General features: G+C 34.5%; 1 protein-coding gene across 1 annotated transcript in view; it reads right to left on the bottom strand.

The window, feature by feature from the left end:
- Positions 1-368: 368 nt before the first annotated feature.
- LOC117337036 (Wilms tumor protein 1-interacting protein homolog) overlaps positions 369-24022 on the bottom strand; it is a 43735-nt gene continuing 20081 nt past the window's right edge. The window contains 6 exon segments of the mRNA XM_033897788.1: positions 369-6369; positions 8729-8797; positions 9905-9956; positions 18374-18504; positions 20484-20546; positions 23796-23849. Of these exon segments, the coding sequence (XP_033753679.1) occupies positions 5863-6369; positions 8729-8797; positions 9905-9956; positions 18374-18504; positions 20484-20546; positions 23796-23849 (876 nt within the window). The 3' untranslated portion in view covers positions 369-5862.

Raw genomic sequence — 24022 nt, 5'->3', positions numbered from 1 at the left:
CACTTGTTGATAGAATGATTCAGGGTTTGACTAATTAATTAATGTCTACTGAATTATACAGTATAATTGTCTTTGTCCTAACAAAGGTGACTGACCACCGGTAAACAAGACAGCATAATATCACGTACAAATTCTATTTAACTCGGAGAACAGATTTGACAAAACCAGATAATGCTGTCTGTGACTGTAGAGCAGGCAGTTAGTATCTCCTTAAACCCCAGGTCCTTCAGGTAGGCTCATCAAAAATACTTTGTCCCAGTGTGTTTTTCTTTTTGATCTACACATGGAAAGTACTTCTCCAATATTTTCTTCTTTCATTTCTTCAACCCGGGTAAAAACTAGTCTACACCAAAACATAACAAAAAAGGTTTAAATATTTTCTGTTTTTTATTCATCTTCAGCAAAATATCTACCCTTCATATTGGTGAATCCATATTTTATAAATAAAGCTAAATGAAGCAGCCCACATATCAGGCTTGCTGTAACAAACACGTCTGTACAAACTCACTAGGCACGTTAAACACAGAAATCAACATGTGGCAGGCATTCAAAGACACTAGCTGTGACCATGTTTACTTTTGTCTCCTATTTCAGTAATTTCATAAGATCTTACTGTGCAAATTCAGCAGCATGATTTCATATTCGTGATGGAAATTTGGCCAAATACTGATGAATGATTCAGAATTTGTCGTTTAAAGATTTCAACTTTAAATGATCCACAAGTGGTATCTTTGAATGCAACCTGCACAAACAATGAAAAATATGTCAAGAAGAAGTCTATTTCTGAACACATAAGGAATATATTCAATTCATGACTGAACACTTTGAACCTTTAGTCTTTATCAATTAGAGTTCCATTTAGAAAATTATTTAATGAACTTTAGTAAGTCTAAGTGGAAAAGGTAAAAGTACAGGAATGTTTGGGAGGCAGTCAAAATACTTATTTTCACATTTAAAAAATAACTGACAAAATAAAGAAACATGTTTACGTTCAGCCTCAAAAACAAAATATGTAACAAGAATCAGCAAATTTAACATGCAACAAAACCAGCACAACCATATTATAATTTCTCATTATTTTGAGAGATATGACAATTGTATTATTTGTTTCCATGGTAATCACAATTTGGTGTCCTAAGACAGCTGTAGTATAGGTCTCTATAGATAGCACCACATGTGGAGACCAACACTACTTGTGTCCTACCTACAGTCCTAACCCATCTCAGTAGTCCTATACCCAGCTCAATAACGTACAATACAAACAACATCTCGGCCAAGAAACTTTACAACTAAAAAGGAATATTAGGGTCCAGAATCATACATATGGAAATGTTGGTATTGTTTCCATGGCAATCTGTTTTAAAACAGATCATCACTGAAGCCTACAGTATCAAGTGTACAGTGGTGATGTGTATTCTGTCGGACTTTAAAGAGACGAGTTACAGGACACCACTGTGTTAGAGCTTGAAGTCAATGGACCAAGCTCAGACTACGGGACCAATACTCAATGTAACACCACAGACGTTCACCAAATTCAGATCCATCTTATGTTCTTTTTTTTCTGTTTTGTATAAACGTCTTTATAATTGAAAATGTACAACAATGAAAAACATGCCTAAAACTGATCATTCTCTTCACATCAATATTTTCATTCTCAATATACAGTTATATAAATAAAAACTTCCCACTGAACAATCTTTCTACATACGTAATATCTCTAAGGGAACAATGTTAACAGTCATACCGGCCTCGCGCTCAGTCTGTATGACGGCATTAAACCGTACCTCTCAGGTCACACATAGTACAACAACAAGCACTTATTATATAAACAAAGCAATTAACCAATAATTAAACATGTTCATTAGAACACGTCATTCAAAAACCTATAACAAACAGATCTCCACAGCTCTGATGGCGTCCCTAATTAATGGTACTAATACTGACAGTGGGGCAATCACCCTGCATCCCTACAGAACACTGAACGATACAAAAGCAGGACAAATGGGACCTCATTTCCACAATAATATCGGTTACTTAGAAACACATAGGAAACATTCAGTAATTGCCTACAACAGGAAGATATTCCAGAAACAATTGCCCAGAAATCAGTCTGGAGTATAGAAGTACAGATTAAAAAGGCTGCAATGTAAAGGTTTACACCAAGGTATAAAAAGCCTGATGACATCACCTGTAATATATTGCTTTCAATAAAAAAAATCTTATGAATAAATCATCAACATTGATTGCTTTTAGTAAGTAAAGACTCGACACACTGCACTTATTCCAAACAAGTTCTGCCAGGTAAATTGAGAGATAAAGACATATGCCACGATATAATATGTAGTAGACCAAGTTACATAAACTGTTTTGCAACAGCAGTTTCAGGGGTAAATTAATTTATGTAGTTTTGTATATGATAACGTTACAAATATGCAAATATACTGTGATTCTCTAATGCATCTCATTAATGGCAGAGTAGTAGGGTTCATGTGTCCATAAATTGAAATGGCAGTGAAGTTAAGTTCAAGGGAAAGCATATATAATATGTCACTGACAAGTGCATGAGGATTCATTGGTCTGTAAATATCAATAGCAATGTATGAGTGTTTATTGATATCTTTATCGATGGAAGAACATATGGGTTCATGGATCTATATAAACTTGATTGGCAAATGTATGGGGGTGTTCATGGGTATTAATGAATGTCAAGGGTTTGTTTTGTTTGTTTTGTTTTTGTTCAACGTCCTATTAACAGTCAGGGTCATTTAAGGTCGGGCCAGGTTTGGTGGAGGAGGAAAGCCGGAGTGCATGGAGAAAAACCACCGGCCTACAGTCAGTACCTGGCAACTGCCCCACGTAGGTTTCGAATTCACAGCCCAGAGGTGGAGGGCTAGTGATAAAGTGTCGGGACACCTTAACCACTCGGCCCCTTGAATGTCAAGGGAGGAGCATGTTAAACTGCTAGTGTGAAGGTTCATACATCTGTAAATACCAATGGTAGCCTAGATCTGTGTAATGAACAATGGCAGCATACAACTTTTCATGAGACTGTAAACGCAATTTTAACTAATATTGGAGCCTTATCATAGGAGAGACATGTTTACAAGGAACTAAAATCTCCTTCAATTTCACTCAGTTCATGTACATGTGATCATTAACTTATAATAAATGGCAGGGTTTGACTTACAGTATGTGTATTCAGCTGGAACAACTTCTTATACTGATGTAAAAAGTAACCAGTAATTCTCCTTACTTCCTTACCCAAAGGAAAAAGTAGGTACAAGTGAGTCGAGGGATACCGAGGTCCTGGCCAGGATTTATAGATGTTCAACCATGAGTGGACAGCGACCAGTTGAGGGAGAAAATGGCTATGACGGGTAGTGATACTGGAAGGAACATGGTTGGGGAGGGGTGAGCTAGCAAGGTTGCAGTACAAAACATAACAAATAACTTGTTAACAACAAGATAGAGACAGATTCAAATTGAATAACAACAAACAAAACTACTTTATATAGAACAGAAAATCCTCTACTACAAAACATATTACAGGCCAAACATACAAATCATCAACTTTTAACAAAATATTTGACAGATATTGAAACAAGCAATCATTTACAAATTAAAAAAAGATACATAAAAATGTTTATTACTGCACTTTGCCACAGAATCAGGATATGTTAACACATGCTAGCTTATACTAAGTTTTCCCTTAATTTACAATATGTGAAAAATTTCAGCTAAATTTACAATATGTGAAAAATTTCAGCTAAAATAGACTCACCATCAGCCCTTTGCTCTCACAGTTAAGAATATTTTATTTCCATATCTACAAGTTTTAAGAGATTACAGATATTGAAACTTAATCATTTTAATGGTACTGTTATGATGATTCCAGTCTACTAGAATCACAGCGATACCTGTAACAGTCTACACTTTATTATTTCTTCAGATCTATTTTTTATGTAATGTATAGATTTTTATCAGGTTAATGTGTATTAATATTGCAGAATATATTATTTTAATCAACAATTTAACATACAGCTGTTTGGATGTAAAATATATTAATGACTGAACTATTATGCAAAAACCATAACCAATCATTCTGTTTAAAAGTAGCTTTAAAGTACATAATAGTATACTATGATATCTTTAAAATGCAGATTTTAAAGAAAATTTATAATACATTTACTGTCCAGCTTTAACTGGCCAGCATACTAGTTCTGAAATAGGTGTTCAACAAGTGCTCCCTAGCACAGACCATAACTTACTGGCAATGTAATGTAATGATAATCCAGAATTCCAAAGCTTTCAAACTTAACTGAATACACTTAGTGCAGAAAAATAGATGTTAAGCTACCCTACGTGTAGAAAGGGATTTCCTAGAACTATGTGTGCATGGTGCCATCGATTTATGTGATTTTTCAACTGCTTTATGTAGCAACAACTTGTAGCGCAGGGATTACAATTAAGTCCAAACGCATAGACAATTGTGTCTGAATGACAGATTTTCCCAATGAAATTTTTTGTAGATTATGTTTTTGAGCACCTGTCTTTCTTGCTTTACTTACAAAATATTTAGAAATCAAGTGATCAAAATAGAAGCTTAAAACATCCCTTCATAAATGTACACTTATATGTACAACATGAAAAAGCGTTCCAGATAACATCAACGTGTACATGTAGCCTGCATACACACGCACATGTAAGGTTGCTTAACATTTCTATTGTCTTGTATTTTTAAAACCATGTGACACAAAATACTAAAATAACTATCGGTGTATATAAACTGTCAACTGACTTACCCTGTCAAATGATCAAAAAATTAATATTGGAAAACAGGAAACTGTCTCATAAAGTGTCCTTAAAATACACAAGCAAAACAATCTGTAATACTGTACTCTCGCTTACCTTTGGGTAACAATAATGAAAAGTGTTTATGATATTTCACGATTCAGAATGATCTCAAGTTTAATGCATCAATAATCAAACAGAGACATTTTTGTTGTAAGTGATTACAACATACAAAGCTTAATATGTCTGAAAGGTGATTGATATTCTTGGGGGAAACATAAAGCTTCAAAATTACTTTATAAAGCAGAAATTATAGAAAAAGAAATGCTGTTAACATCTTGAATGCCTATAAGCAAGCAATTCTATAGTTTAAAAAAGCTATAAATCATCATCAAAGCTGCCTTCATGGTCGCTACAAGTAAACTACACAGAGTCAATCATATCAAACATTTAAATAATCTAGTTAGCACTATCAGGATTGTACAGTGATATAATATATAGTAGTTTCCTTTAATTTTATGGGTAAGTTATATTGGCTTTCTGGAAAAACCTAGGGATAAATAAGTACCTTATTCTCTAATTCATAGTGTTGAACATGTGCCTGACCAAATCATGAAAACCGGAAAAATGTATTTAATGAACCTGTACATGATACAGTGACTTCTAAGTACACCCACTGGAAGTCCCGAGGTACTAAGTGATTAAGCACAAGACCGCCAACCCTACTTGTTAGCAGGAAGAGTCCAAAATTTACCTTAAATTTACACAAAAGTTTATTTAAAATTGATGACGTCCAACAGAAGGATCACCTTAAAAATGTAGTCATTAATAATTGTCAATTATAGGTCTTAAATGGACTCAAAATTTGGAACATGAACAATCCCCCACCCCTTTTCCCCCTGGAAATTTTAAAAGGTTGGCAACTATGTCTAAGTGATGTATAGCTTCGTACTGTTGATGAAAAACCTCTGTGTGGCAATAACTGCAGTTAAAATATCAACGTAAATGATTAATGAGATAATTATGACAAAACTCGTGAAAATATATGATGACTTTGGGATGAATGAAGAGCTACAAGTCAGTGATCTGGTAACGTGTTGCAGCATGCTTGGCTGGGGGAACCTGTGGGGCTGGTTGTTGTGGGAAGGGACTAGAGCCTCGGTATTGATTATTCCCATAGTCTATGTACCCTACCACACCATTCTGTGTAGGTTTGTGGGTGGGGGTCGAGGGGCCACTGTTACACCCAGACACAGTTGGAGACTGGCCTGGTCCGTATAAGTCCCTGGGAGCTAATTGTGGTTCTTGCTCCTGTGAGAATGCAGAATCTGACTGGGGCCCCGGTGGATGGGGGTATGATTCTAGAGATGCAGGCATAATGGCAATGCTGTCACGTTGTTTTCCACTGGCGTCACGATACAGTTTATTCTGTATGTTGTGTGTGTAGGGATCTATGTAGAAGGTCTCATCAGGGTACTGCTGGGAAAGTCTCTGAATGTGACACATGTGACAGAACAAGTGATCCTCTAGTGGGTAGCACCGCTTGTCTGGTTCATCAGTCAGCTGGATACCACAGTCCTGTAAAATATACAATGTTACTAGAGAATCACAGACAGTGACAGGGGAGACAACTACCTTCAGTATCATTAAACTGTATTCTAATGGCTGGCTATAACCCTCATCAATTAACAGGTGATATCAATTTATAATTTGTATTACACTTAGCAGTTTCTATTTGAGATCTTTTAGCTGTAAGAAAAATTTGGAAACTTGTTTTATTGGGGTTTCTTTTCGAGATTTAGCATATCTGTTGTTAAATAGTTGATGTTTCAAGCTTGGCAAATTAAACTGTATATGTACTCATGCATTGATGAGGTGCACAGCAAACAGGTTATGTACAGTATAGTGGCAGTGTTATGTGTGGGGACCGTCTAACCCTCACTTCATGCATCAACTGATATTACACACATCTTCACTGCTGTCTATCTATTTGTGTCCGATATATGTGTCCATGTTGTTAGGTGGTTCTAAGCTTTGAATGACCTTCCACACCTATCCTAGTGAAATGTTATCACACTTACTTCCATGCAGGAGTACTAACCTTGAGGTCTGATATCTCCTACATATGTTTGATCCAGACTCTGATAAATTGTTTTTAAAGCTTGTAATGTTGATGGAGGATACTTGCATTTAAGCTGAAGCAGTGATATTTTTGTTCATCATGAAAGAATGAAGGATTTGTGATTTGATTATAATGGTAATTAAAGTTTGACCATTAGGATTGGGGAGGGAAGAGAGAGAAAATACATGGCTGTACCTTACGATTTATATCAAATTTATAAAATAAAAGAATTTAATGGTTCGATTAAATTAGAATTACAATATGAGTCCAGATAAACTGTAGTTGTATTACAAAATAGGAGGAAGATTTATCTAGCGTGATGAAGCCACCAACAGTTTCAGGCTAGCGAGTCCTTACCCTATGTTTAGTTTACCAACAAGTTCTAACTTATTGTTAATCAATTTCCATGTCATGGCAATATCAATCAACTTCTACTATTAATCATGTACATGGAGAGAAACTGTAACAATTACACCAATACTTGGGATTCTAAAGGTCTATGAGGAACACTACTGGGGTTTACAATAGAAAAGGAACAAACTGAAAAAAAAAAATCTATAACACAGGGTTATATACTGGGATAGAGGGTAACAGGAAACGGGTACAAAGAATATTAATGAAAATAAACTAAATATTGTTATATAGGATATACATGTCCAGCAGATATCACCCATGTATACCAATAACACACCCATATCACCAACATACCGCAGCACAACACCGAATACCTCCATCCATAAAAATCCATACATATATATAGAACAATTGGTCATTTTTCTGTTGTTAATTGTGCAATCAGGCTGAAATGCCAAGTAATCTTGATGAAATGTTCAAATTACATGTCACTAAGATACCTTATTTATTTAATTTTTCCCCCAGAAATAGTACTTTTATTTTAAACTACTTTATTGTTAAATTAGCAATGCTTTATGAAAATGTTATTAATAATAAATGATTTCAAGCTGTGAATTACATAATGAACTGTCAAGATGTAATCTTTTTGAAACAGGTTTCCCAAACTTTTAACTATGAATCTATAATAATAAAAATTCCATGCCTGGTGAATTAAAAGGAATTTATCAGAGTAATAAAATTGCAAAATGAATATAATGTAACTGAAGCACAAACAAAAGGCTAAAGGTACATCACAAAACCAGCTTACTGTCATAACAACTACCAGCCTTCCATTACTTTGTCTGTGAAAGCAAAACAAAACAAAATCAACATCAGAACCAAAAGGTGGTGTACCGGCAGAATTCTCCCAGCACATGCATCTGGTGTTCAGGATACAGATACTCGTTACAGGTACACATATAGTCCAAAATAAGGTACTTAGGGTACAGGTAGCTGTATACATCAGGGGCAACTCTATGTTGTATTGGTAGGATGAGGGGGAAATAACAAAATTATTTACTTTGACAGGTTTGGGACAATATAACATCAGTGTTCTCACTAAATTTTCAGACAGGTGGTTGATTCTAAGAAATAGTCTGTGTTGTATATATATGGTGTAACATCAGCCTATCACAAGAACTATTCATCTCAAAATTGATGAAAAGCAGGCTGTTTTTCCAAGTAACCAAATTTTAATGAGAACACTGGATACATTGAATTACAAGACAATGTAGGTTGATTACTTCTAAGCTGTAGAGTATACAAAATGACATCAGAAAAGGAAGCAGATATACCTTAGACCTAAACAGATGAAAAAATACACTAATTTGGTCTTAGTACAGTACTGTAACCTGAAGAGTAGGTATTTCAATATTTCTATCCCCAGTGCCTTCAATAATTTACTGAAATTATATTACTTACCTCACAATGGTAACAGTCGACATGGAAATCCTTGTCCATAGATACAACACGGACAGTCTCCTCTGTACCCTGTAACATGCATTTATCTGTTAGATACCTATACAAAAATCACACCAATTATCTCCCCTTGTTTCAGACATATATTCCACATGTCAGTTATATTTCCCCTACTTATTCATTGTATTACATGTACTGGTACAGTTCATAGAATCTTACCTTGTAAAATAGAAAGCAACAAATTATTTACTTTTACAATGTAAATTATCTCCCTTTATGCAATGTGAATTATCTTCCTTTTAATAAAGTCCTTATAAATATGAGGCATTTTCTCCTATAAATTCCATGATTTCCTTCCAATATGCAAATTATCTAATTAATGTACACATGAAACAGGAGAGTGATGGTCTTTAGGTTCCTTGCCTTCGTGAATTATTAAACATGGCTTTGAATTGACTCTTATTTAAAGAATTGGATAATTTTACTTGGGAATTAAAAGTTACATACATATATCTAAGAGAGAAAACACAGTACTTTTTATGTACATTGATGACTCGTACTACTGACAGAGAAAGTTGGTGCTGTTAAAAACTTAATGCCACATGATTATTAAGTTAATGTGGGATAACTATAATGAATCTGTAGTAAACCTGTACATTACAATAGTATAATGTGACAGCACACCTATGATGACTAATATTATCGCTTGTTTACACATCAATGATATTCTAGATCACACATTCTACATGTTTTCATGACAGACCAGATACAGAGTACTGTCCTCTTGACTAGGTTGTGTCATCACCATATATAGGCTCATTAAGATACACCAGTAGGACCATACCATATATCTCTGTGCTTTAGTTAAATTAACTTATAAAATTCTAGGATTGTGGGATGTGCCAATGATTCACTTACTAGTGCAAAGGTAGAATATACTCTTATTATGTAACACTTATTGAAAATGTCTCTTAATGTTTAGCTTGATTTTTAGTGCTTTTGTAAAATTTTACATAAAAATCTACAATATGCCATTATTTTTTAATTCAAATTTAATGCTTCAATGCATGCATTCTCATGGTAATAATCCAGCACATTAAATGCATCATTACTTCAGAGAAATTCAATAAACAACACCATTAACATACTACCTGTATATATCTGGTATTAAAGACTTACCTCCACGGGTGTAATGGCCTGGCCACACGCTGCACATTTGGGTGCATACACTCTGTAATACATTTGATGTAATATCAGTAATCATGTATCATAACAGGAATCACAGATACAGGTACAATTATGGTAACCATAGATACAGGTATATATCATGGTAACCATAGATACAGGTATATATTATGGTAAGCATAGATACAGGTATATATTATGGTAAGCATAGATACAGGTATATATTATGGTAACCATAGATACAGGTTTATATTATGGTAAGCATAGATACAGGTATATATTATGGTAACCATATATACAGGTATATATTATGGTAACCATATATACAGGTATATATTATGGTAAGCATAGATACAGGTATATATTATGGTAACCATATATACAGGTATATATTATGGTAACCATATATACAGGTATATATATAACCATAGATACAGGTATATATTATGGTAACCATATTATGGTAACCATAGATACAGGTATATATTATGGTAACCATAGATACAGGTATATATTATGGTAACCATAGATACAGGTATATATCATGGTAACCATAGATACAGGTATATATCATGGTAACCACAAATACAGGTATTTGTTAATGTAACCAACAATACATGTATTTGTGGTTATAGATACAGATATTTGTCACTGTAGCCATATATAGATACAGTAACCAGATACAGATAGTTGTCACTATGGCCAATGATGCAGGTATTTGTTAATGTAACTATAGATACAGGTATCTATTACAGTCGATACTGATACTGTAGTAGATACATGTATTCATGATAAAGTAGAAAACCCCCATTGTTCTAAATTGTTGACCACCTTAACTACAACCATGAATTGAAGTTGATATGATATGACAGATGGAATGAGAGCAGACAAGGTTGTGGAAGGTCAGACCTGAGAACAAGTCCCTATGTAAAATGCCACCTAGCCTGTACAACATGTAATAATTACATCAAATCTGACTCATGCTAATTCATTACACAGACCTGACATGTGTGTGGGGCTTCAGAAATATCTCAACAATTTACGACCACAAAAAATGTCACACGGTAACACTGGATAACCAAACCTTAACAGTAACCCAAACAATACATAGATTCCAAGTAAGAAATAGATATCTTATATTATATTTACTATCCAATCACAGAATATGATACACATTTAACGTACATCAAACACCTAATCAATTAACATGACTCATCAACATTACATAAAGAACTGTTAAAGGTATTCAAAAGTTTGACATAGACTCATTCAATCATTCATCAATTTTTCAAAAATCATGAAAATATTTCATTGTCCAGATATTGCATCAGACCATTGAGAAAACCAACAATTGTATTATTTAAACAAAACCCACACAAATATCCCTCACAGGTATTTGTATTATATCATAACCAACACAATAGCTGAGTCACTGAAAAATTCCAAATAAAGCATTTTAATTCATCAATAAAACAAAAACCCTGGGATGTCTTTTAGACATGTGGAAACCATAACACAATGAAATGGGATTGTTTTGAAAAAGCTGAAGTCATTCCGGAAATATTCCCTTGTTTTTTTAGTCTGGTCATAAATTCCATTGTCAACTTCTTCATTGCATCACCAGTATATAAGGAGATGAACACAGTCGCATGGTTTAATATTCACCCATTTCCCGAGAAAATCAGATTAAATTTGTAGGTTAATAAAAATCTCCAAGATCACAAACATCAGATGTACCTCGTAACCTAGTGGAAACGGAATGTCATTGTGTTCCCTGTCATTAAGTCATCTTTTAACACTATTTTACAGATATGTGATACCCAGTGCATTATTTGGAGGTGGCTATTTCGTTTCTGCCTGAATGATAAAAGATAGCAGGGTATATATATAGAGGTAGAGGAATCAGACAAAGACATCACAAGTCTATGACGTGATAGGATTTCAACATTCTGATAATATTTCCTCAGAAGGTTAAGATCCTCTGTTGTATATAAACGAGTTCATTTAAATGGATCAGGGAACATCAAACCTCGGCTTGTCCTAAAACATCAAATGTAGTGTTACAACACCCATATACACACAAAAACATAGTCTTATTACAACTAGCTTGGTGTCACACATTTTTCATTATTTCCACAAACTATATATAGATGATGAGACACCTTGAATAAGAAACAAATAGATATAAGATCAAAATTTCCAAACTACTCCCAGTCAGTTTTCTTAGAACCTCTAATATTAATTATACATAAAGGTTTAAAGGAAAAAATTTCCAAATTACTCAGTCAGTTTTTTCAGAACCTCTAACATTAATTATACATAAAGGTTTAAAGGAAAAAATTTCCAAATTACTCAGTCAGTTTTTTCAGAACCTCTAATATTACCGTAAATATTCGGGTATAGTGCGCACTCGCGTATAGTGCGCAGGTACGTTTTTGAGGTTCATTTTCAATTTTTTTTTTTTTTTTTTTTTTCAATTTTCAACTGAGCGGTAGATGAATTTTAAAGCATAAGATGATAGGACTTTGTAACTTATGAAAGCTAATTTACAATGTACCACATTTAATTGGAATCACCGGTCAGATTTGACACATTGGATTGACAGGTTGTTTACATTATATCGCCACAGGCCTAGTCAGCTTGCAAATTGTAGCGGTCCCATCTACGCTGTTGTACCAACAAAATAATTAATCCTACTCTCAATTACCTTGTGATTTTCACGCAGGTATGGTCTCTTGTGGTATTTTTCCACGAACATACAAAGCTAATTAAGCTCAATTATAACAAGATTGAATAGTAAGCTGACTGCTACGTAGGCCGAATGTAACACAGGCCGCCATTTTGTATACAGTACGGAAACAAGTCTGCAGTCGTCGTGCTGGTCACAACTTTTATATCAATGAATTAAAATGTGTAATGGATAAATCTACAGTGCAGACGATAAATAAGAGTAACCCGGTAGTTTTCACAGTCATATCGTATTTTATAAGGCCAGTTGGTCAGTGACTGCCGCACGAGATCAAGGCATTAGTGTTACCCGAGCCTAATTGCGCATGCGTGCTGTTACAGCTTCCGTAAATAAACAAGTTGAACATTATCAGTTTCTGGCAACATTCTGGATTTATAAGGTGATTAATTTAGAAGTATGAAATAACTAAGTACTGCTATATCATTTCAAGTTTTGTTTGATGTTTATTGAGATGTTATACATCGTTTTGGACCTGAATACGGGAACATGCTCAAGTGAGATCGTATGTGTACGGAACATGTGGCTCACGACCGACTTATATTAGATAAATCCACGTAATTGCTGATAAATACACAATTTCAAGAAATTAAACATTAAAATAACTAATCATTTCTTTGATTATTTGTTAACTATTACTTTCTTAATGCTTTATACATGTAATATATATATATATAAGTATTAAAACAATCCTGCTGTGAAAGGAAACGATCACAAATCTCCGTCAAATCACATCCATTCTCACTGGGAAAAGGCTTGTACTTGCGTATAGTGCGCAGTGGTCTTTTTCACTTGTCAATTTTTGAAAAAAAGTGCGCACTATACGCGAATATTTACGGTAATTATACATAAAGGTTTAAAGGTAAAAATTTCTAAAGTAAGTGAAAAAATGTGCAGAAGCTGACATCTTTGTCCTCAGAAATAACCCCAGGAGGTAGCCTCAGACTCGGGGGTAGACCTATTCAAGGATTTACTGAACAACAATAGATATGAGTGCATGGGCTTATTGCTGGATGAATACTGTAAATTGATTAGGCTAGTGGTGTGAAGTACATTGATGACATGTATAGATAGATACAGGTAGATACAGGTAGATAAAGGCAGACATCTACTGGGGTCTCATTATCATATGTCCTCTGTAATATAGGATTAATGCATATATCATATATCTATATTGAGTACATTCCTCAATCTTAATTTATGAATACATTCCATAACAATCATCCTAATATACATATGTATATTCATATGAAATAACACCCCTCCACCTTTCTCTCTCAGTCTACCTCTAGTGTGTGAGCACACAGCTAATGGTAAATCAGGTATTATTGGATAATGGTACAATGGAATGTCTCACTAAAATATAGTTCAATGGAAGCTCTTGCAAACTCATGAATTTATTACACTGACATTAAATACCATACCTAACTTATCCATATTTTATCATCAAAATAAAACTACCTGGACACTTTGTCATTAATTAAATCACAAATTATTCTGTAGTTGTCCATGTACATACAGTATTATAACATCTCACTCTGTTCATTAGATGTTATCTGCGTCTCCCTAATAAGTCTAGTTCTAGTCCGTGCACTCCCTCACACAATAACCCTCTACTCTATCAACGACCTAACTAATTGTAACCGTATACATTTCTTAATGTAGATTTTATGGAAATTCTATACACAACCAATGACAGCCCCCAAATTACTTTAATTCTAATTGAGTGTAATTAAGATAATCACAAGAATTAATTTCATGGAGTATTTTTGTGTGGGTTTTTCGCAGTGGAATTAAACTAAGGTACATTTACATGTGTAGCAAATTTGTAGATAGACAAGTCTTGTGTGTAGTAAATGTCCGAGAATATGATTGACACATTTGGCCAATGTTTTTAACCTTCAGCATCAATCAATGCTACAAACAAGCTTTTCAATTTGTATAAAACTTTTTTGTGTATATTTAATCAAAATGTTTGCTGTTTTTTCTTCATAACTTACTTATAATATACATGTATTTCAAAGGATCTGAAATTATTTTCTTCTGTTTGATTCTAGAATTTCATTCTCAGAGTGATCGATCCTGAAAAGCCAAACAGAAAACTTTGGGACCAAATTATAGAAATGTAATTAACTATTGAAATGGAATCAATTTTTTCAAATATCCAGGTATGACATTGCAGTTCCTGGAATGTATATTATGTATAGTTATAGCAATCTACGGTACTATACCATTCAACCCAGCAGAATAGTGAGATATATATTACCACCCAAAACAAAATATAACTTTATATTTGTAAGAAATGTCATACATTCCACATTTGTATGTGATAGCTTCTTCAGACATGTACATTGAACATTTAGTTATAGTGCAGGCTGATGTAAGAGGACATAGGTATGTATACCTGAGGTGTATCAGAACTTAAAATCACATATCAACTACTCTAATTAGACCAAAGAATCTTGTTCTAACAGGGAAATCAAATTAGCTTCTATCATGTATGGATATGAAAAACTATACAATTGATTACCACAAAAGAAACCCAATGTTCTGTATAATTACTACATGATAAAAACGATCACGCAAGCATTTCGTTATGTCAGTTGGCGTCTAGTCTGCATACATAATATCAGGTGTAACAACATATTTGCACATTGGTTTTCTTTAATTAACTTACTGAGGTAGGTACTGTTAACTATGATGAATTAGCCTAAATGCTACCTTAATATATAAAGATTTGACAATTTTACGAATTCGTTTACAAATTTAAACCAAACATGTCCCAATGTTCCATTCACCTATATTAGGCACCGTAACATAAATGCATACTAAGTCAAAGTACTTTACATATAAAAGTCGACAAGTGTCAACATGTCTACATCGCCTCCTAATATACATGGTTGTATCTTACTGCTTAATTTGCTTTTTATTTCCATGTACAGCAAATAAAACCCCACACAGACAGAAAAGGTCAATTTCCTTTTTTAATTACATTTATGTTGAAAATGTTGAATGTATTACACTTTCATCATGTACATAATCAAAAGTGTATCATGGTACACCTGTATCAGAACACATATATGAGGTACACTTTTTATTATCCGGAAGGTAAAATTGCGATAAGTTATAAATACAAAATGTATTTAAATACGTAGAATATTTTTGAAGGGAAAAGTAATCACAGAGTCCAGCTGCTAGCAAGCCATCACACGACATGTCCATGGAATTTTCCTTTTTCAAGCCCAACATTAGCTGGAGAATATCCAGAATGGTCTCATCTAGATCTATGCTAGTCAGAACTGACATCCACATCATCAAGTATTCAGACTAAATACTAGTGAATAGGACAGTGGTGCAGTAACTCCACATTATCATTCCTGATCTGGTTATATAGCAAGTTTGTAATCTGGTGTGAAATCAAAATCCTGGAACTTTATGAGATGCCTGTACCCAACAATGGAGGAGACATGAGTACAGACTACAACACTAGCAGGATATAGGCAGACCACAACAAAATAACATGTGTACAGCCCAGCATGCTTTCTCTTGTTATGAGTGCAAATGAAATGTCTCCTACATCAACTGGTGTCAGAGGAAAGTCAGGCATGAAAAATCTTCAGTTATAAATTGGCTGTCAAGTGATAAGTCAGTGGCCATGAAAACTCAGCCTGTCATCAAGGATAAACTGTTCAGTGAGTTTGTCAATCCCAAAGCTTCCTTTGATCTACTACAGAAAATGGCATCACCCTCCATGTGCACAGGAGATACGGAGGTGTGAAGTCGTTAGGCAGCCACCCCCTGACTGCATCCAATGTATTACCGACTGAGGTAGTAACTTTATTTTGTCCTCGTGTGACATTCCCACCCTGCACTGACCCATGATACAGGAGGGTAACACTGCTCCCTACTTATACACCGAGTTTTACCTTCCTTCTTACATACCATACACCGGACCAAACCCTTTTTTAAATCACCAAAGTTTCACCCTTCCTATGCATTATATATCTGACAGAACCCTTTCTTAAAATCAGCAAAGTTCCTGTTATATACTTTGATCAAATTAACAAAATAAAATTAAGTTTAATCTGAAAAAGTAGAATCTTATCTCCTGGCCTTGGGACTGGAGAATTCAATGCTTGGTGACCTGTTTCAAAGAAGAAAGCATTCTAATCTAACTAATTGTAGAGAAGAAACGTCACAGATCTATTAAATCATGTACCACGGTGAATGTTTGTCTGTACAAGGCTCGGTAAACCATCAGGGCCAACACAGTACACCTTTATCTGGCAGGTACAGAATACCTCCTTCTCTATAATTATCCCTATAGTCTGATAAGTGACACCATCTATCAATAGCTACCGCTGGAATGTCCCTTTTTGTCATCATCTCGGGAGAACGTCACATCCCTCTTAACAAGTGCTGTTAGCTTTAAACCATATAAAAGATTTTAATTTTGTTAATTGAATGAAACATATTCACAAAACTTGATTATTTTTCAAATCCAGTTTTGAATAAGGATACTTTATTGACCTCAGCAGTCAGAAGAATGAAAGTTTGCAATACACCCAAAGACCTCAAGTATGAACCTGTATCTATGATTCCTATGGTTTGGAAGTGCACAACTAGACATGTAACTAGTTTGAATTAGTGTGTAACCTATCCACTAATTAATTTCCCTAATTATGTATACAGTCAAATGATAAGTATGCCACAAGGTGCAATTCCTGTGGTTTTGTGATAATAAGACATGTACATAAAGTATAACTATGTTTGATATACGAAACAGACCCTTTTTACCACAATATCAAACAGACAACAAAGACCTGTCACTATTTGAAATTCTCCAGTACATCTGTATATCAACACCGCAAGTTATATATAACATTACAGTACAAACATTCGATAAGATCAACAGTCACGTCAACACACTTATTTAATCCTCAATCCAATAAATATGTATCTGTAGAGTAACAAGGTTTAATAACAACAGAATTATCAATTTCAAAAATGGAACACATTTTCCTATTTTTAGATGCCTTGGTATTATTCCGTTGATGTTGACCAAACTTTTCAATATATATGACCAAAATAGGACCAGGTCTGGACAAAACATCTTGCCAATATCAAACCCAAGTTAAACAATGAGTCATACACTTAAAACCCTAGTTCACAACCAAAAGACCAGCAATGCTGCCCGACACCGTCAGATCACTTTCTTTTTAACGGGTCATGCACCAACTCCATTTATTACGACTTTAGGTCACATACCAATGGTATTCCACAGTAGTGGTATTGCCATGTGCTGCCTCTGATCCAGATATATATAAATACTTCAGGTGTTTGTCAGTCAGGTATACATATTCAAACATTACAGCTGTAAACCTTGAAACTGTATCAAAACATCCAGGACTGAAAACTGCAGAAGATTCTTCATATGTCATCTTACAAATACCAACCACATTGAAAAATTGACTCATCAATTTGACATTGAAAGGTTTGATAGATTAATGGGAGATATTACAGAACTACTTTTACCATGAATATTGCTTTAAATATTACTTTTCTTTTCAAGATGACGAAACTTTGTTGTTTGATCAATTGGTTACCTTACGAAAGGCTACATCTCAACAGATTTTAACTGTGTGTCAATGTTGATAAGTACCGGTGATAGTTGGTAATACAGTAGATTTTAACTTTGTGTCAATGTTAATAATTACCTGTGGTAGTCGGTAATACAGTAGATTTTGTTGTCTACATCTATTGTAAAGGGAACACCATCTAGACAGTCATTACAAACGCAGCATCGGAAACAGCCAGGGTGGTATGATTTCCCCATCGCCTGAAGGATCTACAAAACAATGGTGAATGGGTATAGCTTATATATATATATATACATATGAAAGTACCAAATATGGCATTTATTTCAACACTTTATTTGATGAACATGTATATTACCAACTAAACAGTGGTAAGCATGGGAGAAGACTCTTTCATTAAGGTACAGTGACCATATAAGGACAATTTGAGTTTCAGACAGGAGAGTCTACTAAATAAGGAAATGTTTACATTTTACATGATCAAATATCCTAGTTCTTCTAAACTACAAGGCATTACCAGGAAAATTAAATAGTAGTTCACTATGATATGTGGATTCACAACTATTTATGTTCTATTCTAAATAGGATTCATTCAAAAAAAAAACACAAAGTTTGTATAATCTATAATTCAATGACTAATGTTGCTGATACCCAGTAGTAAATGACCATGACAAGGCTATGTCTGAACTGGAACGATGCCCAGTGGCTGTACTACTCCAACCCTGTACCTATACAGACCCAACTTATCCGTGTGTGCACACATGCATGACTGCCCTACATGCACATCCAGACCAGCAACAATACATTATCACTACACTGCAGTGTTGGCTGTAAAAAGTCCATCTGATGCTTTTCTTATCATCATCACTCTGAGAAATTAGCCATAGATTTAAGTTTTAACCAATAGCAGAGATCCAACCACTGTAGGTATATTGTGTTTTGATACCTCCATACTACTGTCCACAATGCAAATAAGCCGGTTGTGAAAGGGAGTTGATCAAAATCACCATATGTTCCATACCAAAGTAACACTTTTTGTGCAGAGGTTTCATTTCAGAAATAGTTAAGTTCAATTATTAGGCCAAAAGAGATCAGAACTACACTGTAGAACTAATTCTACTTGTTTGGCCAAATCAGTTTACAGATTTTCAGAACCAGACCTTGTGCTATAAGAAGTCTTCTTGTGATATTTAATAGCATGTAAGGTCATTGTCCCAGAGGTTCCTTATAAATAAGCTATAATCTACCGCATTCTTAGGAACAACCAGATGTTGAAATCATTACATTTGTCTATATCCTATATATAATATATCATAATTAATGAAGTTTTTCACCAAAACCAAATTTATGCTTTAAATGCTTTTTATTTGCTTCCCAATGACCTGTTTCCTCACTTTTACTTTACCAAATACACATAAAATATAAAAGAAATTGTTATCAACATTTTTTACTTTCTGTTTCTATCTTTTTAAACACAATTGAGATCTGATAGTAACCATGGCACCCTGCCATATGCTATCTTGGCCAGTTTACATAAACAAGCTACAAAACAGTGCTAGGCACATTTAGAGGCTCTCCTGGGAATTATCACCAGGAGTCTGGCCCAGACTGGACCTATTCCACCGCTGAGCCTTATGATTCATGTAGGATGATGACAGTGTATTTGATGTAATTAGAACACCCCAGTAATACTAATATGTTGGAGTAGCACATCATCCCCACACCCACCTTCCTACATACACCAGGCTGATTCTACCTGGCACATCAGGGTGTCTGTAGACACATCACAAACTAAGATTCCCCAGATAGGACCAGGATACTTGTTGGATTTAATCTGGTTGCACATTTTGGATGTAAGAACAAACCTAGTGGGTCTGGCTATCACTAGAGATGACTTGTGTACAATCTTAAAGCTTCCCAGGGTTACCCACTGAAATGTTACGTTTACATGTAAACAAAGCTGTAAACATGCTCTGATGCCTTTGTCATGGTCATTTCTTATGTTCAAAATTTAACACAAAAAAATTCCAGGGTTTAAAAAAATCACCTATATGATGTTTGTAGAAAGATCCAGAAAGTTGCAAGGCATTCTATGATATATAAATGATGTTTTTTGACCAGGACCTATAACACAAGACTGTTTATAATGCTGGAAATGCATGTCTCGACAGAAGAATTGATAATGTTCCAGGAATACCACACATTGTTACAATTTATATGATGTACTCACCATCTCCATGATGAGGTGACCACAAACACAACATTTCTCTGCTGTCTGCTGGAACCCAGAGTACTGAAAAATACAAACAAAAGTCTGTCTATATCAGGATCACAGTACACCTGTTCTGGATAGGAATGAGAGAGGTGCCCCAAGTGGCAGTACACCCATTCCCACCTTTACCTTGGTTTGTGGTGTGACTACCACCTCCTGATCCAAGACATTATTCCAAATACATCATGTAAGAGTACTGCCTCCCTCCCTCGTTATCTCTGATCCATTAAAGTTATTGTAAGATTCATTTCTGTAGAACTAACTCCCAGTCATTGCTTTTTCCCCGTTAACTCTTTCCTTTGGACTAGCTGCAACTGGTTCCCCTCCATGGTTCCTCCTTCTTTTAAAGTATTTAATTTCAGGAGAAAATCCTGAACTCTTCTACCCCCTCCTAACTGTTAACTCTTTCCTATGGATTACCCACAACTTGGGATCCTCGTAAGACTATATAAGTATTCAATAATTCCAGGAGAAAATCCTTAACTCTTTTCTATGGATTACCACCAATTTGGGATCCTCGTTAGACTATAGGATTCAGTTCCAGGAGAAAATCCTGAACTCTTCTACCCCCTCTTAACTGTTAACTCTTTCCTATGGATAACCACCAATCTGGGATCCTTGTTAGACTGTAATATTCAGTTCCAGGAGAAAATCCTGAACTCTTCCACACCCTACTCAATTTCAACCCATGATTCTATCAGAGTACATTTTCTACTTCATCAAGTTTAACTATTACAGTACCTGGAAACAAGAAATTCTATCAAAATACCTACACACCTGCTAGAGACAGGGCTGTACACATCTGTAACCATGCACAAACCATAACACAATGACATCAAGTCATAGATATTCAAGAGAGAGAAATCAGTAAGAAAGTATTTCAAGATATATAGTAGCTATAGCAGCAATATGCCAGTACGCATGCATCCACAAATCCTAAATTGAATAGGATATTTGTCCAATTTACCAAATATTTTATCTCTACACCGCAGAGACAACAATATTTGTCCAATTCATCATAACAGTTGATCGTCAACAATTTCATGACAAAGCATTATATTTTGAAATTTTGGACAACTTTACACAGCACATTTGAAAATAATAAGCCTCCTAATTAATGAAAATGTTTTTTTTACTATTTAAAAAAAACAAAAAAACAATACATTATTGTATGTATGACATTATCTTTAAAGATCAATAGTGATTCCATCTATTTCATTTAAAACAGCTTTAACTTAATTATGTCAATACTTAGGGAGTTTAGTAGCATAAAAAAGGCCTTTATATTACTGGTTTGTTAACTCTGAAAAGCATACACTAAATCACCCAGGAAATCTAAGAATTTACAATACAAACTTTTGGCTGAGTAATTCAAGTGTGGAAAGTGGAACATTAAGTTATTAGTGTTCAATGAACCTGACAAATATTGTTTTGTCTGTGGTAAGGTGGCTGGGTGTATATAACCGGACCACATTTACTTCTTTGGAACTTGTGGGGACACACGTTAGGGGACATGTAAATATGAGAGTAGGGTTACATAGCGTGAGGGGATGGGAGTCCTACTGTCGGAGGAAAACGTCTCAAACTATTGTCATCTGGCTACCCCCATGCTTTAGTGACTAGCACCTGTAATTGTTTTCTGTTTTGTCCAGAAAAGAATTATTTTAATGATATTTTAAATGAGCTGGAAAGATCCATACAATGATAAAAATGCAGACAACTATCAATAATTTGAAAAGGCTGTATTTGACGACAAATGGTTATAAAAACTTCTAAAGTAAACTGAAATTTCTGTGGTATATCCGTTGTAAAGTAAGAAACATACCATCATTGCTTTATAATTAACTAAACAGGATTTTAAATGTCACCTCCTAATCACTCACTGAATTCTTTTTCAAGAAACAATTGATGAATGCAGACATCTATGAGAGCTGACTCCTACAGAAATGTGTTCATATACCGTATTTGACCTAATAAGGGCGCCTACCCTAATAAGGGCGCCCCTACCTTTTTTCAAGGAAATAAATCTTTGACTGAGTGTCAAAATGGTGTCAAAATGGTGTTCAAAAGTAATAATTCATGTGAAATATTTTGCTACTTTATGTGTTCAATTTTCTTCAACAAATTAAGTAACTGAAACACATGTTTTCGCCACATTTTGTGAATTCCTACAGGCTACAGATGACATGTCAGTGCAAAGAGCACCCAAAACTAAACACACATACAAATAATAACTTACCATCTTTATTTGAAGATAAAGTAAAGACTTCATTCTTGTTGATAAATAACTTTTGTTCAGAACAGAAAGCTAGTAAAAGACATTGTAAATCAATTATTAGGTCAAAGAAAACGATGTCTGATATGATCTGGGAAATCACCTGTTTCTATAAATAGAACACAAAAGAGTTCCATTTGAACATAAATGGTGGAACACACGTTCTCTGGTCTAAAGATCAGCTGGCATGGTTAACAAGTTTACAGGAGTATTCAAGTGATGTTTAAGCTTAATATATGATAATGAATAGATATCTTCATCTGGAATATTTTTATGACTGAATATTTTACCGTTTCCACAACCTTGGGTATTCTGCTATAAGGTATAGTCTGTTTCATAAAACTTCAGAATAACTAATCTTAATAAGGGTGCCCCCACTGTCAATTACCCGCGCCCTGCGCCCTTATTAGGTCAAATACGGTATACATGTCCACAAAAAAGCTCTTGTGAAAATTAGACAGCATGGTAAATGTCACAGTAACATAAAGGTGAAAATTGGTTCCGATAAAACAATTTCAGTTTACAACTGCTGACTCACATTTAAAACAATTAATGGTTAGGTACATATGGCACAAGTGTTAATGTTCATCTGAATCCCATGAAATATCTGACAACTGACAGCTTAAACTGCTTTTTTTTTTTAAATGCTAGTACAGTATTACATTTATGATTATTTTTCAACAAGACAAACAATTCAAAAATATTTCTATTTTTAGACAAGATTCAACTGAATTGAAATTATTCTGAGATAATTACCAGTTAATCTAATAATGCTTTTAAGTGGATCGAGGTAATTAGTGCTGCATTTGTTAGTGACAGTAAAAGTTATGAATACAGGGAACTGTAAATCACAAGTTGAATACTTAGACTGTATCTTTCACTAAAACTCAATAATTAGAACATTAATAGGTTAATTTGGAGCCTCAATACCACTTCACTTCACTATAGTTCTAATATCTCTCCCCATAAAAGTAGATAGTCAAACTTTCACTGACCAAGTAGTCCTCTTCACAGTAAACCTTCCCGTGGACGTTGTAGAATGCCTTTCCCTCGGAGAGTACGTCCTGGAAACACAAAAATCAACAATATTATATATATTTGTCGTCTTTTTAAATTAATAAGTGTTGTCTGAACATATGAAGTCAAAATACTGATAGACAATAGAGACGTTGCTGTTAATGTCATCAATATGAGATCAGATACCTCATCCCTATTTCCAGTC

The sequence above is a fragment of the Pecten maximus genome, chromosome 11, assembly GCF_902652985.1.
Source record: "Pecten maximus chromosome 11, xPecMax1.1, whole genome shotgun sequence".
NCBI classification, from domain to species: domain Eukaryota; kingdom Metazoa; phylum Mollusca; class Bivalvia; order Pectinida; family Pectinidae; genus Pecten; species Pecten maximus.
Note: the sequence above shows the minus strand (reverse complement) of the source record. Positions and strands in the feature narration are given on the sequence as shown.